Here is a 16,330-nt window from a genome sequence, read left to right as displayed (position 1 = left end):
CTAAACTGGAAGTAGCAAAGGAAACCAGATTATTCTAAGCCACTGCACCTTGACTGACTAGTGAACCTGTTTTGTTTCCAAGAAGGAAGTTTAAAACTACCTTTGGAATTCAGGGGTGGGTGTTCGGGAGTTCAGCCTCCACTTAGAAAATTGTAGTTCATTTTTGTTGTAAATATCTGGGTCTCTTTCCCCCCCCCCCCAGTGGATTAAACATCTAGGAACTTGGCATCAAATGCTACTTTAAATTGTTTTGCCAGCTGTTGGTGACTTTTAAATTCCTAGAGGGTATTAGATATGCAGTTTAAATCAGCATGGAAAAGCTGATACCATTGCTTAGCCTTTTTTATTTCCTCTAGAAATTTACTATTCAACACTTAACATGCATCAAAAAACAAAACAAAGCTCTAAGTCCTTTCATTTGTCCTGGTGAAAGTAGCTCTGTTATTCCAGGTGGGATCATGTGCGTGTGGTTTCCTCCTACCCAAAACACCCTGAAACTGAGCCTCTTAGCTTTGATGGATCAGCTGCTTATTCCATTTAATAGCTTGCAGATGCACTGAGAGAGCTTATGTAGTAATGCTTGCTTTTATTTTTTTCTCTCTTCCACTCTTGTTATATTTTTACTTTCTTTTTTTCTTTGTGATGTGACATTTTCAGCTGATGTATTGAAAGCAAATCCTTCTAATTTTGGAGTCCAGATCACAAGAGTGAGTTTCTTTCTACTAGTGTCTGTAGCTGTAACTATTTTTTTTTGTGTGTGTGTATCCTTCCCTCTGATTTTGGTATACCTCAACCACGTTTAATAATTACTAGGTAAAAGAGCTCCCCTGTCTTGTCAAATCTTTTCTCTTTCACAAAGCAATGTTCACTTTACATTGGGCCAAATTAATTCCTCAAACATGATCCTTTTGGTTAAATTTTTAGATCCAGATATCAATATTTACCCACAGTTTTGTTCCAGGAAAGAGCAAGAATTTGATAACCCAAGTTATACCTAAACTATCAGTTTGAGACATCTTTAAAGGGGTCTGACTTTTTTTTTTTTTCCAGGGAGTAGGTGACTAGAATTTTCTAAAAGATCAGGCTCTTTTTCAGGCTAGTCAGGAGAAAAATGAAGGCATCCACAGTTACTAGTGCCTTTTAATAGTTAATCTTGGCTATCATATGAGGTTTTCCCTGCTAATCAGGGTAGCACTCTTAAAGTGAATTTATCTATGCTGATCCATGTAAACAATCCCATTTTTTCCTAGAGTTTGAAGACTGGGAACTTTCAAAGCCGTCCAAGGAATTCAGGTGCCCAGTGCATATTAGAACTAATGGGAAGCAATGTCCAAATTCTCCAGGGGATCTTTATCTCATCCTTCATTATGAAAATTACTTGATTCTATTTCCCATCTGACCCCAAACTTGAAAATACAAAGTTCTGTAGAATTTAGCATCTTTCCAGTAGACATACTAAAACTGTCAAGGTCATACTTTATTCTGTTGAAAATTAGCAGTCCCTCCAGAGACTGTCCTAACACTGCAAACAGGAAAATGAGTTACTGTTAATTATGGAAAGGAATGCTCTGTTTTGTATGATTTAACAGAATGGCTTTCATAAGGTGTTCAGTTTTGGTGCCTCCCCAATGTAATTTGTACATTGCTTTTTCAAAATAATAGTACCTGGGTAATTTTTCTGCACTAGCTAATCCCTTTCTGTTCTTTGGCCCATGCTATTAAGACTTCTGTCATGCGCTGTTTGTCAAGTACATTTGCACCCTGCAAAGAGCTGCAGAGTAAACGGTCATTTTCTTTCCTTCCAGAAGTTGCTTGTTGCTTTGAAATCAGCTTTATTGTATATGCTAAAGAAAGTGAATAAACACTGGTTGGAAATTCAGATACAGACTTGAAGTAGTAGCCAGAAGTGATCAACAGTTGTCTTTTCATGTAGCTACTAGGAGGATGGCAGTCTTTTTCCATTTGGTTTGTTGAGCTAAGATACTGTCGCTCCCTCCTAACTCAATAAATTTTTACTGGTTGGTGCTAGGCTAGGGTGATGACACACTTGCCTATGCAACAACGGAGAGAGAGAGGCTTTAATGAGCTGATTTAATTGTCATTTTTATCTGACCCATTCTTATTGTCTCTTACCTCAGAGGTTGAAGGATCTCAAGCAAAGGGAGTTTGCTCGCAATGTCTCTTCAAGATCACGTAAAGATGAGAAAAAGCAGGAGAAGGCCCTTCGGCGTCTACATGAATTGGCTGAACAGAGAAGACAGTCTGAATGGTGAGTATGGAGATCTGTGACTATGCCGAGAATGAGTGTAACTAAATTTTATATGAGATATAAATGTAACAAAAACACTGTTACTTCTCACTTATACATACCCCTGAACCTAGCATTAAGTGATGCAGCTTTTCACCTTTGTTCAGTCTTTTTCCTTAATCTTCAGATGAGTAAATTAGTTGTACAAGTTGATTGGGTAAGGTATTTATATTAATCTTTCATACTAACTCTACCCCAGAGCTCCTAATATAGTACTAAATAATGCAAGACATTTGACAGTATTGGGAAAGTACTACTTTGAGAAGGATATGAAAGCATTTTTAAAATTTATTTTGTATCTACTTACAGTATTAATTATGGGGACGCTGGAAGTGGGTATGAAACATATTTTGAACAACATTATGCCAGTCTGTCTAATCAGCCTTTTCCCTCTTAAAAAATTCCATAGTGCTCCTGGAAGTGGGCCCATGTTCAAAACAACCACTGTGGCTGTAGATGAAGAAGGTGGTGGTGATGATGAGAATGAATCAGCAGCTAACAGCAGTTCTTCCATCCAAACAACTTCTAGTCAGGCCACAGAAATGATAATGGACAGAGGTATCCTTAACATTGGACAGGTCAGCAGTACCCTTATGCCTGGACAGTTGCCCATCCAGACAACACAGGCAATCAGTTTTGGCCTTAAGAATAATTCAGGAACACCACTGCAAAAAATAGGAGTTTCGTTCTCGTTTGCCAAGAAGGCTCCAGTAAAACTTGAGTCTATAGCATCTGTTTTCAAAGACCATGTGGATGAATCTAGTCCTACAGATGGAACAAAATCTGATGATAGAGCCTCTGATCAGGGAGCTCTGCAGAAGGCTGGTGAGAATGAAAACACAAATAGTCCAGATGGCAAACCTGATGAAGATGACTCGCATGAAAAAGACAGTGGTGGGTCTTTAGCCACTACACTATCTAAATTAAAAAAGATGAGACGAGAAGATGGACCGGCACCAATAGAGCCAGAATATTATCATTATATTCCACCAGCTCATTGTAAAGTAAAACCTAACTTTCAGTTCTTACTTTTCATGAAATCCACAGAACAAATGGAAGCAGAAAATGTGAACAAAAAAACCATACACGACACTAAAAAGGGTAATTCTCCAAAACCCAAGGTTGGCAAGCATGCAGAAAAATCAGCTGAGAGCACTGTGCAGCAGAAGGAACCAAGTACTGTTGAACTTACAGACCAGAAAGGCAAAATGGAAACAAAAGAAACTCCAGAAAATCCAAGTGTTGTCGAAAGCAAACGTTCTACAGAAAATGATCCACCAGAACCAGATGCTACTAAAGCCACTCAGCCTGTCCCAAGTGGTAAAGTAGTGAGTGATGGACCAAAACATCCAACAGGACCTTTTTTCCCAGTTTTGAGTAAAGATGAAAGTACTACTCTCCAGTGGCCTTCAGAACTTCTGATATTTACCAAGGCAGAGCCATCAGTTTCATACAGTTGTAATCCCTTGTATTTTGATTTCAAGTTGTCCCGCAACAAAGATGCTAAAGCTAAAGGAACAGAAAAATCTAAGGACCCTGTTGGTCTTTCTAAGGAAAGTGTACTGTCCACAGAATCCAGTGACATATTCAAAGGCAAGGAGACAGGCTGCACAGGTAATAGCTCAGTTGTAAAAATAGAAACTAAATCAGTGTCTACTTGCAATACCCAGAACAAGCATGACTCCAACTTGGCAAGTGCCAGCAAACTGGAAGGAGCTGGTGACAGTAGCAAAAATTTAACCAATAAAAAAGACAAGTCTGGGAAATCCCATAAACATAAAAAGAAAAAGAAACACAAAAAATCCAACAAGCACAAACGTAAACACAAGGAAGAAGCTGAAGACAAAAGTCGAAAAATTGACATGGGAGATGAGAAACCCAAGAAACGGAAAAAACACAAACACAAAAAAAGCAAATCATCTCTTTCCACTGAATCTGAGACAGTGCTGAAAACTGAAGTGCCTGAAGACTGTAGCCATTTCCAGAAGAAAAAGCACTGTTTTCAGGACACTCAGAGAAAGTCTCTCTCTGCTGAAGAGGGAAGCAGTAGCAAAAAAGATGACAGTGGCAACTCTTCCCAAGAGCACAGCAGCAAAAAACATAAGGCTGACCTGCAACAGTTGTCTTCCGTGTCAAGGAGGCGCTGTTCTGCTCCTTCTGTTAGTAGGTCCAGCCACAGAAGCCGACAAAGTAGTGGAGACTACGACAGTGATGAAGGTTCTCGTCGGAAGCACTTCCGACAGAAATCTCTGTCGCAATACAGTGATGACTATGACTCTGGTAGTGACCACTCCAGAAGCCGTTCCAGGTCAGGGCGAAGGCATTCTTCTCGAAGGTCATCTAGAAGGTCATACTCAACGAGTTCTGATGCCTCTGCTTCTTCAGACCACAGTAGATACAGTCGCAGGAGAAGTTATTCTGCTGACAGCTATAGTGATTACAGTGATAGATCAAGATGTCATTCCAAGAGGTCTCATTCCGACGATGATTCTGACTACAACAGCCCAAATCGCAGATCAAAAAGGCACAAGTATTCTTCTTCAGAGGATGACTACAGCCTTAGCAGAAGCAGGTCTAGAAGTCGAAGCAGGAGTCATACCCATGTTAGGGGGAGGTCAAGGACAAGAAGTCGGGGCAGAACACGGAGCAGCAGTTGCAGTCGCAGTCGAAGCAAGAGAAGAAGTCGAAGCGTGACTGGCCGCAGTTGGAAACGGAGTCGTAGCTACAGTCGGGATCGCAGCCGCAGCACAAGAAGCCATTCACAGAGGTCTCTTTCAAGAAAAGGATCTCGTGGCCATGAGAGCCCTGAAGAGAGGAGGTCAGGGCGAAGAGACTTCATCAGATCTAAGATCTACCGCTCGCAGTCCCCTCACTATTTCAGAGCTGGCCGAAGTGAAGGGTCTTTGAAAAAAGAAGAGAGCAAAGGAGATGAAGCAAAGACATCTGGCTTGCTTTCTCAGAACAGCAGCACTTCTAGTCTAGGAAAAGCTTCTGAAATTGATTGCAGTCCAGAGGAGAAAAACTCTGTCACAGCAAAACTTCTGCTTGAAAAGATTCAGTCTAGGAAGGTTGAAAAGAAGCCCTGTACTACTGATGAAATGCTAGCTGGGGCAAACAAGCTTGGGATAAAACTTAAAGATCCTCCGCAGGGATACTTTGGCCCTAAGCTTCCTCCTTCATTAGGTAACAAACCTGTTCTCCCTTTAATTGGGAAGCTACCTACAGTCCGAAAACCAAATACAAAAAGATACGAAGAGTCTGGGATAGAAAGGGGTGAGGAGCAGGAGCTGTCAGAACCTGAGGAGGCTTCCCCAGGAAGTGGGGAAACTCAGTTGGCAGGTCAGCCTCTGCTGGAAGAGGTGGTGATAGTAATGCAAGACAAACCTCTAGAAGAGCAGAAGCATGAAGAGCCTGCTTCAGAAATGCCACCAGTTTCTCTTGAAGCACAGGCACTTCCTGAATGTTATAATTCAGGAGATCTGGTAATGCCACACAACTTTCTGTCTGATCCAAATGATAGTGAAGCTTTAGAACCTATGGATGGTGGGAACCAGCCTGTCCCTGTAGAAACTAGCATCATGCCTTTAGTTCCAGATGTTGAACACTTTCCTAGTTATGTACCTCAAAGTGGGGAACCAAGTATTGAAGGAGATCCAGAAGGAGCAGAAGATTCCTCTCTTGCACCACTTGAGAGCCAGCCAATCACTTTCACACCCGAAGAAATGGAGAAGTACAGTAAGCTTCAGCAAGCAGCTCAACAGCACATTCAGCAGCAGCTTCTAGCAAAGCAGGTCAAAGCCTTCCCTGCTTCTGCAGCGCTGGCACCAGCTGCACCTGCTCTACAACCTATACACATTCAGCAGCCAGCAGCTGCGTCTGCAACATCAATCACCACTGTGCAGCATGCCATTCTGCAGCACCATGCTGCTGCCGCTGCTGCAGCTATAGGGATTCACCCACATCCTCATCCTCAGCCTCTTGCTCAGGTTCATCACATACCCCAACCACACTTAACTCCCATTTCATTGTCCCATTTGACCCACTCTATTATTCCAGGGCACCCTGCTACATTTTTAGCCAGCCACCCCATCCATATCATTCCTGCATCAGCTATACACCCAGGTCCCTTCACCTTTCATCCTGTGCCACATGCGGCTCTTTATCCAACACTTCTTGCCCCTCGACCTGCTGCTGCAGCAGCTGCCACAGCATTGCATCTTCATCCATTGTTGCACCCCATTTTCTCAGGTCAGGACTTACAGCATCCACCTAGTCATGGCACATGAAGGAAAAGGGAAGTGACCTCAGAGAAAGGCGAAAACATGTGTCTTGGAAAGAGGCTGAAAATGATCCGGCTGGCAGGTGAGATCTGAGAATTTCCTTTCACTCGTAACAGCCAAAGAAGTGGGATGTGGCTTGCAGACCATCTGAGTGGTGCAGCAGTTAAATCCTGTGAGTGTTGTGTGCATTTGTTTATTATCAGGGACTTTCTCATGTTCCCAACTCCTCCCTTTATGTAGCACCACTGTATCCTAGAGGAATCATCTCAAATTCAGACAGACATGCGCTTTGAAAGGCTTCCCCCCTCCCCCCAATATTAAATAATCTTTTTCTGCCCTTCTGTAAATTACAAACAGTGTTTCATACTCTGGCTGGCTGTCTCTAATCCTTGTAACGAGGTCATCTAATTAAAACAGCATACATGATTGAATCCTGGTTGTAATCAGTGATGCAGCATGTGTAAAATATTTGGTAGCTGACATCTGAGCATCCTGCCATGGGGATTTGATGGAAGGGTACTGACACTCTTGGTTGGCCTGGGGCAGTGACTGGTTTGCAGGCACTTGGTACCTGCCATCACCTATCCAAGTACCTTACGCAAGCAGTGAAGGTGGAAATAGGGTTTAATTTTAAAGCTTCACTGAACAAAAGAGCTAAAAAGGTTCAAAGCTTTTTACTCTTCTCCATCCTACATTAACATTCTTCTCTTATGTGAGGACTGCACGTTGACACCTTTTGTCTGTTATGGAACAGAGAGGCGTGCTCAGATTGCTAGTTTGTGATTTCGGGCAAGGATTTGGTCAGTCTGCTGAGGGAGATCGTTCATCCTCCTGTGTCCTGAAATACTGTAAAAGAAGCATTTGAATGAGAACAAAAAGTAAAAGCCCTTTATGAATAGAAGCAATACAGAGGACTGGAACCCAATAACAATCTGGAGAGAGTAACCAGAATGTGTAAAGTGTATTCTTTCCTCTGTAATATTGATGGTTTCCTTATTAATTTATAGGATTTTTTTTAAATGTAAAGAATTGCACTGAACTCTGTAAACATAAATGCTGCTTTTTGTAGCTCATAAAAAGGTTACATTTGTAGTATACTGCAATAATATTTTTTACAGCCAGTTCTTTTAGTGGTACTTGTTCTGGTGGCTTTTGTGTAAATATGTTTGCTGTAGTTGAAATAAGACACTTGTAAAGGTTAAACTTTATAGTTTCAGCTAGATGCAAAATGACTAAGCATGTATATTTTATCAAGCTCATGTATTTTTGAAGTTTTTATGTACTATAAAATGTAAAAAAAAAAAAAATCTTCACTTAGCATTTTGCAGAAGAAAAATGTGAGAATTGGAATAAATAAGGTGCATTGAAGACACCGGTGACTCTAACAGCTAATGAATTGCATCACATTGAAAAGTGATGACTGAAGGATTTGTAAAATGCTATACAAATGGAACCAACAACATAGGCCTGTTGCATGCTTCTGGTCTTTAGCTAAGCAGCCAGCTTCATAGGAATTGACACTGGAGGCAGATTCAGAAGTGTCAGGAAACTGGGTTAAGTCCTATAGAGCATAAAATACCCATGTTTTTTCTGGGGTTTTAACCACTGCCTCAGCTGTTTCAGACAGTTCCACTATTCTGTTTAAATGATAAAGGAACCTTTACCTCTAAAGAATTGCCTTTTTTCCTAGGTAAAAGTGCTCTGATTGGTCACTCATTTGACAACTCCTGTCTGATCTTTTTAATAGATTTCTTCATTCATTTTTGCATCAGTCTCTTCACTTTTGGTTATCATTAGCCATGGAAGTTGTCCCTAAAGCATTAGGTGTTCCGATTGCATCAACACTAAATCAGGAGATTCAGTCCCACTTTATTTGGAAGATTTAAAGTTCAGAATCTCCCTACTTTAATGCAGCTTTCAGATACATTTTGTCCAGGGAGTCCTATTTTCCTATCAGAGTTGGTAACAGCCTTTTGTATCAGTCTTTATCACCTAGGTTCAAACCAGTGGCAGATTCATTCTCTGTGCTGTCAGACCCTGAGCAGGGCAGGCAGTGCTAGGAGACGACAATAGAGTTTGCACATTGCTTCAGCAGCAGTTAGCATTCCCATTCTTCCATTTCCTCCCCACTCTCCCCAGAGTGCTGAACTGAGAAATCTGGGGTACAAAAGTCAAATGATTTAAATCCCTGAGCTTCCTCACTAGTTAAAGAGAGTAAACTTGCATTTTGAACAAATAGCACTGAAATCTCATGGTCAGATAAAGGGACTCAATTTTTTAAATTAATGTAAATATTTAACAGAATACAGTATTAATGTTTCAATGCTGAACTTCATTAGCTTCTAGACTCAGTATGCGTTTTCTGGCACCCTTCACACTGCAGTCGGGGGGGAGGGGGGTTGACTTCCAGAATAGTGCTAAAAATACTTAACCTATCATTTACTTAATAGGCATAAATGGACTGTATTTAACTTTGTCACATAAGATATATATATGCTGTAAAATGAGGGAAAAGAAACTTTCTAATAAACCAATGATTTGTGGAAAAGACGTTGTAGTTCTTCCCAAAAGTACAAACAAAACAACACTTGCAACTGGTGAAGTTAATCTTGGGTGCATGGCACAATGCCACTGTTTTCCTAAAATGAACACTGTCTTGGGCTACACAGGCTTACTGGCCCAGAAAATAGGAAGTGCGCAGACGTGGGTTCTGTTTTCTGGCTGTGCCAATTCTGGTGATGGGCCTGAAAAGTGAAACGTTTTCAGAACAAGTACAGCAAGATGTCATCATGTTGTGAGAACGTGTTTTTTGTACTAGAGTCGTCAAACATGTTTCTCATTGAGCATGTGTACACATTAATATGCCTTTACTACTGCGCATTAAGTTTAGTACCTCTAATATGAGGTACTAGATAAAGGTGAAGTAGCTGCACTACTGTGCAGTAGCAAAGGCAAACTTTTCTTGTGATGCTTAATGCACACTAGACTCATTCTACTGCGTGCTAGCACATTAGCAGGGTTTTGTCATGATGCACTAACATGCAGTACAACAGCCCACCGCATATTAAGGCATCTTGTGTAGATGTGTCCATTGATCACTAATAGCTGTGAGATAGGAACAGCTTTTGCCTACCCTGGCCCCTGGGTAGTTGGAACAAGTGACTTACAAGATGTGATGTTTCATCTTCTCATGGCTCCTCAGCCAGCTGATTTTTCTCGCTTGGGTTTGGGAGCTGCTTGTCCTTAACTTGGTTTGTATCTAAGTTATCTAGGATTGTCCCAGACTCTTTCTCTGTCACTCAGAAAGGCTGTGACTTTGCCAGCATGATACCTCATTAAACAGGAACATAGCTTACAGAGACATATTTCAGCTGATGTGTTGCCCTCCAAATTATCTTGCGTGCTCTACATTGGATTTAAGTTTGGATTTAATAGTAGTTTTCTGTGATGGAAATTAATTTCTTGCTGATTGTAGGACTTTATGGATAAATGAATAACTAGCGCTATGGCATTGCAAGAGGCAGGAGGTTGGTTTGGTGGGAGGGAATTTGGGTTGCATTTAAGCATTCTTGATGGTCTGGCTTACAGCTGGTTTGACTGCTTATTGTGACAGAGCTGGACAGAGACTTTACGCCATCCAGCCAATGTTTTCTTAATAGTAATAACCTTGGATGGTGTAAATAACCTGTGCTCCACTACTTGCTTTGCCAGTAAAATTATTTTCTATTGTGGTGTGTATTAACAGTCACTCTATGAAAGTGGCTTTTGGCCTCCCTTTGCATGTGTATTGCCGGGGGGAGGGGGAGTTTTTCCACTCCATTCAAGTTTGTTGGTATTACATTTGCAGAACTCTACTGCAGTATCTAGACAGGTCTGAGCTGTGGCCTCCCAGGGTTTTGGCTGCCACTTTGCAGCAGGTGAAGACCAAAGCTGTTCCAAGACTGTAACACTAGCACACTTCCTGCCTTGCTATTAATGTTTGTGCTGTGCATATAGAAGTTGGGCTGAAGGACAGCAAGTCCAAATTGCTCATTCCTTAAAGATACTGCTTTCTTTAGGCTGTTAGCAGCACCTGTTTCCTAGCGTGATTGGCTTCAGGGAAAGAACAGCCCCTACCTACTAGGATCTTCTTTAGAAAATTTCCCCTTCTGGTCTCAAGCTGTGTCAAGGCAAAGTGGTTTAAATTACAGCCATTAGATGCTGGAAGCTAATGGAAAGCTTGAGCCAGTTTCCAGCTGCTGTGAAATGGCAGACTTTGTTATGTGTCAGACACTGCAAGTAAAAGGGCTGCATTTCTCTGTTGTGGGGAAAAGAGAAACTTCTAGGTTGAAGCTTAGTGCAGTGGATGTCCTATCTATCTGCACGACTCTTCCAGCCTTCCTGCTGGCTGTGCTTAAATGGACATCAGAAGTCTGGTTTGATTCTGTGGCTGAATGCAGCTTGAAAAGATGGAAGTTACTCTGAAGAGCCCTTTGGTTAGGGGAACGTGCCTGGGTTTTGTTTTCTGCAACAGTGAAATGTCTCCAGTTTCACACTGCCCAAGTCTAACAGAAGACTCTTGTCTAAGTCAGGCTTCAGAGGAAGCATGTTGAGTCACCGTTCCCCTGGCAGGTGCAAGGCTCTGGCAGTGACCACAGCAGCTCCCTAAGGGGTAAGACATGTTAAATCAGAGGTGGGCAATTATTTTGGGCAGAAGGCCACTTAATGAGTTTTGGCAAGCCATCGAGGACCACATGACAGGTAGCCAGGGGCAGATAAATATTATTTTTCTAAATTTGGGGGGGGGGCCCCGCAGACCAGATAGAATTGGCGGGCCACATCTGGCCCACAGGCTGCATTTTGTCCACCCCTGCATTAAACTAAATCCTGCCACCTGCTTCCTATGTGGCATGGAGGTACAGGCTTTTCTTTTTCAGACCTTCACTACTAGTTTATACAGCCCTGGGCATTTTGCGGTATTTGCTGCTACTGAGTAGAGATGATTGTTCATTAGCCAAAGCTGTTGCTTTCCTTGGGCTGCCTTTCCAGTTGCTCATTAAGGCTTCTTTCCAAGGACTTTAGATGATTATAACAGAGAATTAAAGGAAAAATCCTGTTAATTAAAAAATAAAAATGATGTTGCCCAACTGAGTATGCCTACAACCTGTCTGAAGAGAAGTGTTCTGTCCCGAGACATTTCAGCTTGCTTCCCTGACATGGGACATAGCCTGACAGTGTACATCAGCTTCCAGAAGGCAGCAGGGCAGATGGTTAAGATAAGAGTGGGAACAGGCAGGGGCAGCTTTTCTGTGAGGAGGTGATCAGGTCCTTGCAGCTCAGCTGTGCAAACCTTGCAAGGATGTGACTTTTGATCATGGTATTTAGTAATTGTGCTTTTAAGATGTCAGTCACTTACCTCAGCTCTTGCTCCTCTCCTCCTCTCCCCTCCCCTCCTGGATCCTGTCTGCTGCACTTTGCTCATTCTTCTTAGGAGGTAATTTCAAAAATTGCTCCACAACTGTTTCAAAGCTTTTGGTCACTTTACTACTTTGAGGTGAGGGGTGAGAGAATGGGGAGAGGTTAATGGTTTTTCATATGTAAAAAGGTCAGCATGTAGAAAGTCCGGAACTGCTGAACTGTTCATGGATGAAAATAAACACAGAAAACAGGGTTTTTTTACGTGGGCAATTGAAAGTTAATCCAAATTAATTTGTAAAGTGGATTAATTTAAACCTGTGTGCCTCTTATTCAGAATTAATTTGATTTTGCTTAATGAAGGCCACTTTTATGTTGAAGTTAATTAAGCCAAGTTAAATTAAGACCACTTTTTTTTACAGAAGAGGGTCTTAATGCAGCTTAAGTTACCCACTTTAAATTTACACTCAGTGTAAACCTGGATTCAGTCCTGAGTGTTCCTGTGTAGACAACCCCATAGTGTGGCTGTCACTACAGAGAATAACACTAGTGATAAATGGCCAGAAGGCAGGTGCTTCTGAAGATAGCTTTTTCTGGCTCTAATCTGTGCACTCCCATGTCAGCTTGCATGAATGGACCATGGTCTCACTGTTCTCATAGCCCTTCATCTCTTCCTGTTTTTCTGCATGGTTTGGGAAGTAACCCTTATGCTGTGGGTGGTCTGCATCTGCAACTCGGCAAGGCCAGAATTTCCACAAAGGGCGCTACCCTGTCTTCTCATGGTGGCTAGCATAATGTAAAATGCATTTCCAAGAAAAGTACATGTTTCCATTTGGTTATTTCAGGGAGCAGGAGTTGGACGGACTTGCTGCTCTTTGTGCTTGGAACTCCCATGCATAGGCTGTTGTGGGGGGTGGAGGGGGATGGGGACTGCAGGCTACTTGCCATGTATGAGCACATGGAGTAGGGTGTTCAGAGGGAGTGTTAAAGACTCCCATTTCCAAGTGTCTGAAGCCTGGCAGGTTGGAGTGAATTCCTCCACCCTCAAATGGAACTGTTCCAAGGGGGCCCCTAAGAGACCGCACTGCAGTAAAGTGCTGCATCCCGTGACGGACAAGATCGTGATTTGCAGTGGTAAAGGTGCCGCCTTCGTAAGTGGACAGGGGCACTCTTTAAGGTAGGAAAGCTGGCCCCACAGAACGTGGTTGTGAACCATTCACTGTTCACGGTTTGGGTGCCTGGCCCCAGTGCTCCTATATTGTTTCTGGGCTCTACCATGAGCAAAAGGCCAGGAAGTGTCATTGCCTGGGCAGTTCTAAAGAGCTGCCCTTGGAAAGCAGGACTGTGTCCAGGGTAGTTGCAGTATGCGTGTTGGAAAGGTGCATTATGCCTACCTGCACTTCCTGCTTTCGGGTGCTTTTGTAGCTGCCTTCCTGTGTCATGGGCACTGTAGAGCTGCCTCTACTTGGGAAAACACCCTGGAGCTGGGCTGCCTTGCTGCAGTCCCTCTGCCAGCCCCGTTTCTGCACTACTCATGACCAGGGTTTTCTCTGTTTAAAAATAGTAAATTCTCTGATTAAAGAACCCAAAAATCCACAATTAAAATGAAATGCCACTACATTCTCCTCCTCTCCCTCCCTCCCGATTTTAAATTTTGGTGTTTGATTTTGGGTTTTCTTATAATGGAAAATCAGAGGTCCTCCTGCTCCCTTTGCTCACCAGGACATGGGTGCATCTGCGGCTGCTCCCCACCGCACTGCTTTGTGGCTCTGAGCAGCCCTAATGGGCCGGTGCTCTGCCAATGCCCCTCACCCCCCAGCCACAGCTCCCTGGGTGCTGCTGGTGCCCCTCGCTCCCCACCCACAGCCCCCGGCTCCTAGGGCTAGAGGGCTCGGGACCCAGGTCTGTAGCCCCTTGCCCCCATGGCAGTGCCAAAACATAAGCTGCTGCCCCAGTGGGGAGCCGAGTGTGCAGCCCAACTCCCCCTCCCCCACAGGTGGCATGGTTGGAACAGAGTCCATGGTGGGGGTGGCTGCCTGCTGTGGGCTTGGGGCTCTCTGCCCTGCTGCCCAGCAGGCAGGACACAGCGCAGGAGGGCAAAGTGGGGCTGGGTGGGGAAGCTGGGTGGTGCTGCTGCTGCGAGCCCCATGCTGCCATGGCAAGGTGCCCCCTGCTGGCCTGGCAGCAGTAGGGCTGGCAGTCCAGGGTTGTGCCCCCTACTGCTACCAGGTGGGCAGGGGTTGCCTCACTATGGCAGTGTGGGGCTCGGCAGCAGCACCAAGCTTCCCTGCTGGGCTGGGTCCTGTCCACTGAGCCAGGGGGGGCCCCACGGAGAAGGCAGCAGGGTGGGAAGCCTGCATGTGCACCTGCCCTGTGCACAAATTGGGGGGGCATATGCCCCACCTGTCTGTCCCTCAGAGTGTACACAGCAGCAGCCAGCCAGCCCTGCCCTACCACCAGATGGGTCTGTGGGTGACTTATCTCACTCCTCACCCAGGCCCTGTGGCTGCATGTGGCTTTGGGCCCCAAGTCTTATGCACCGTCTGGTCTGGGCAGCAACCCCAGCCCTGCCCAGCTGGCTCCCTCCCTCCCTCACTGAGGGCCTCAATTCCCCCCTCCCCCCTTGATTTATTTGCATGGAGCTGCTCTCCAGGCTGCCTGGCAGCCATGCTCATGTGTATGTGCACGCATGCACAAGGCATCCCCTGCCTGACCACCTTCACCCACTCGCCCCAGCCCCTTGCCAGCTGGAACTCTGCTAGTCTGATAGGGGAAACCCACTGTAACCTGCATTTTTCTCTTTTAAAGGAGAAAATCTGGTTTTTACTGCTTTCTTTCCATCACAAGTAAAAAACAAAACAAAACAAAACAAAAACCGGGATTCCTGCTCATGACTCACTTAAGGCTCATGACTCCGTGGAGAGGAGTTTAATCTTTCCAGGGATGAATAAAATGGCTCTCTGGGTGGTATTCTCAAGGGAGCACGCCTGGGGACTGTTTTTAGCAGTCCTATACCCCAGCGACTTGAGGCTGGATTCAGTGCATCTCAAACTAAGTGCTTCACATGTGTCCTGTTTGATCCCCTCAGTATTCACAAGTTGGTGCTGGTCACCATCAAAATTACTACAGGAATTTGATGTGGCTGTGCTCCTTCAGGATCCCTTTCCTTATCTGTGTCCCTTTCTCCCACTTTCTCCCCTTCCTTGGGTCAGAGAGGAGTAGGGTATAATAGCCAGTGCTGCTGGAGACCAGCTAAGTTGATGTCACTGGCTGTTTGCAAATGCCAGGGCAGTTTGGCAAGTCTGTCAGCTGTGAAAGCAGCTCTTAGTAGTTGGCTCATTAGTTGTGCTGTCAAGGACTGGCATCTCCTTCCTCTCCCCATGACTGACAGCCGTGGTTGATATGCAAAGCCACACGTGCCCCTAGCAAATGAAAACAAGCCCTCTTGTTTGTCTTTCATGACGTGCTGCTGCGTTGCATCACCGTAGCTGGCACAGGTCCTCTCCATGACACAAGGCTGGCTGTACAGAGGCTGTGATGCTCCGGAGGCAGCGTTTCAATGCCTGGCTTGTGCTGCATGTTGTTTTCTCCCTGTCATGTGCGGATGCCAAACATGGTCGTTTATGCTTACAGCGCCAGCACCGCCCCACGCGCTGCTCAACCTGGGCTGGTCAGGCAGGCTGCTCTGGCTTGTCTCTCCACTGTAGGAGGTAGAAAAGGAGGGGAAGAAGTGGCTTCTCCTTTATAGGGGTGGGGGCCGGCTTTGCTCCTCATCGGGTAGTGTATTTGACTCTGTAAGCAGCTGCCTGGGCTCTGCTCCCTCTGCACCACATGTGTTGCTCAACTTCACTGTTAAGGCCCTTAATGCTTCTGGTCTGCCTTTCAGCTCATCACTGCCTAGCCCTTGTGGACTGCTATGTGATGTTCAGGGATCCTGTTTTTCTCAAGCAATTTGGAGGCCTACCAGTGCCTCAATCACTACAGTAAAATAAATTCTAAATACCTATTAATTTTGGTGTTTGATTTTTGTGTTTTTTATTATGGGAAATCAGAGCTCCACCCTCCCCCTTCGCTCACCAGGACATGGGTCCAGTTGTGACTGTCCTCCAACGCTGCTTTGTGGAACTGAACAGTCCTGATGGGCCTGTGCCCTACCCCTGACATTGCCCATCACTTCCAAGCCACAGCCCTGCTGGTGCCCCTCACACTCCACCCACAGCCCCCAGACACTGCTGGAGTGGGTCCCCAGCTACTAGGGCTACAGAGCCAGGGACCCAGGTCTGCAGCCCCCTGCCGCGCACAGCAGCACCCCAACCTTGGCTGCCACCAGCAGGAGGCAGTGACTGCT

The 16,330-nt window shown here is 44.7% G+C and overlaps 1 protein-coding gene across 2 annotated transcripts in view; it reads left to right on the top strand.

Annotated features, from left to right (window-relative positions):
* The window catches only part of GPATCH8 (G-patch domain containing 8), a 71,146-nt gene extending 62,010 nt beyond the window's left edge, over positions 1-9,136 (top strand). For both annotated transcript variants that reach the window (XM_090044287.1, XM_090044288.1), the window contains 2 exons: positions 2,139-2,269; positions 2,718-9,136. In XM_090044287.1, the coding sequence (XP_089900413.1) occupies positions 2,139-2,269; positions 2,718-6,594 (4,008 nt within the window). In that variant the 3' untranslated portion in view covers positions 6,595-9,136. The remainder of the gene's footprint in view (positions 1-2,138; positions 2,270-2,717) is intronic.
* The last annotated feature ends 7,194 nt before the right edge of the window (positions 9,137-16,330 follow it).

This window comes from Crocodylus siamensis, chromosome 4 (genome assembly GCF_052110815.1).
Source record: "Crocodylus siamensis isolate JL-2025a chromosome 4, ASM5211081v1, whole genome shotgun sequence".
Taxonomy (NCBI): Eukaryota; Metazoa; Chordata; order Crocodylia; family Crocodylidae; genus Crocodylus; species Crocodylus siamensis.
Note: the sequence above shows the minus strand (reverse complement) of the source record. Positions and strands in the feature narration are given on the sequence as shown.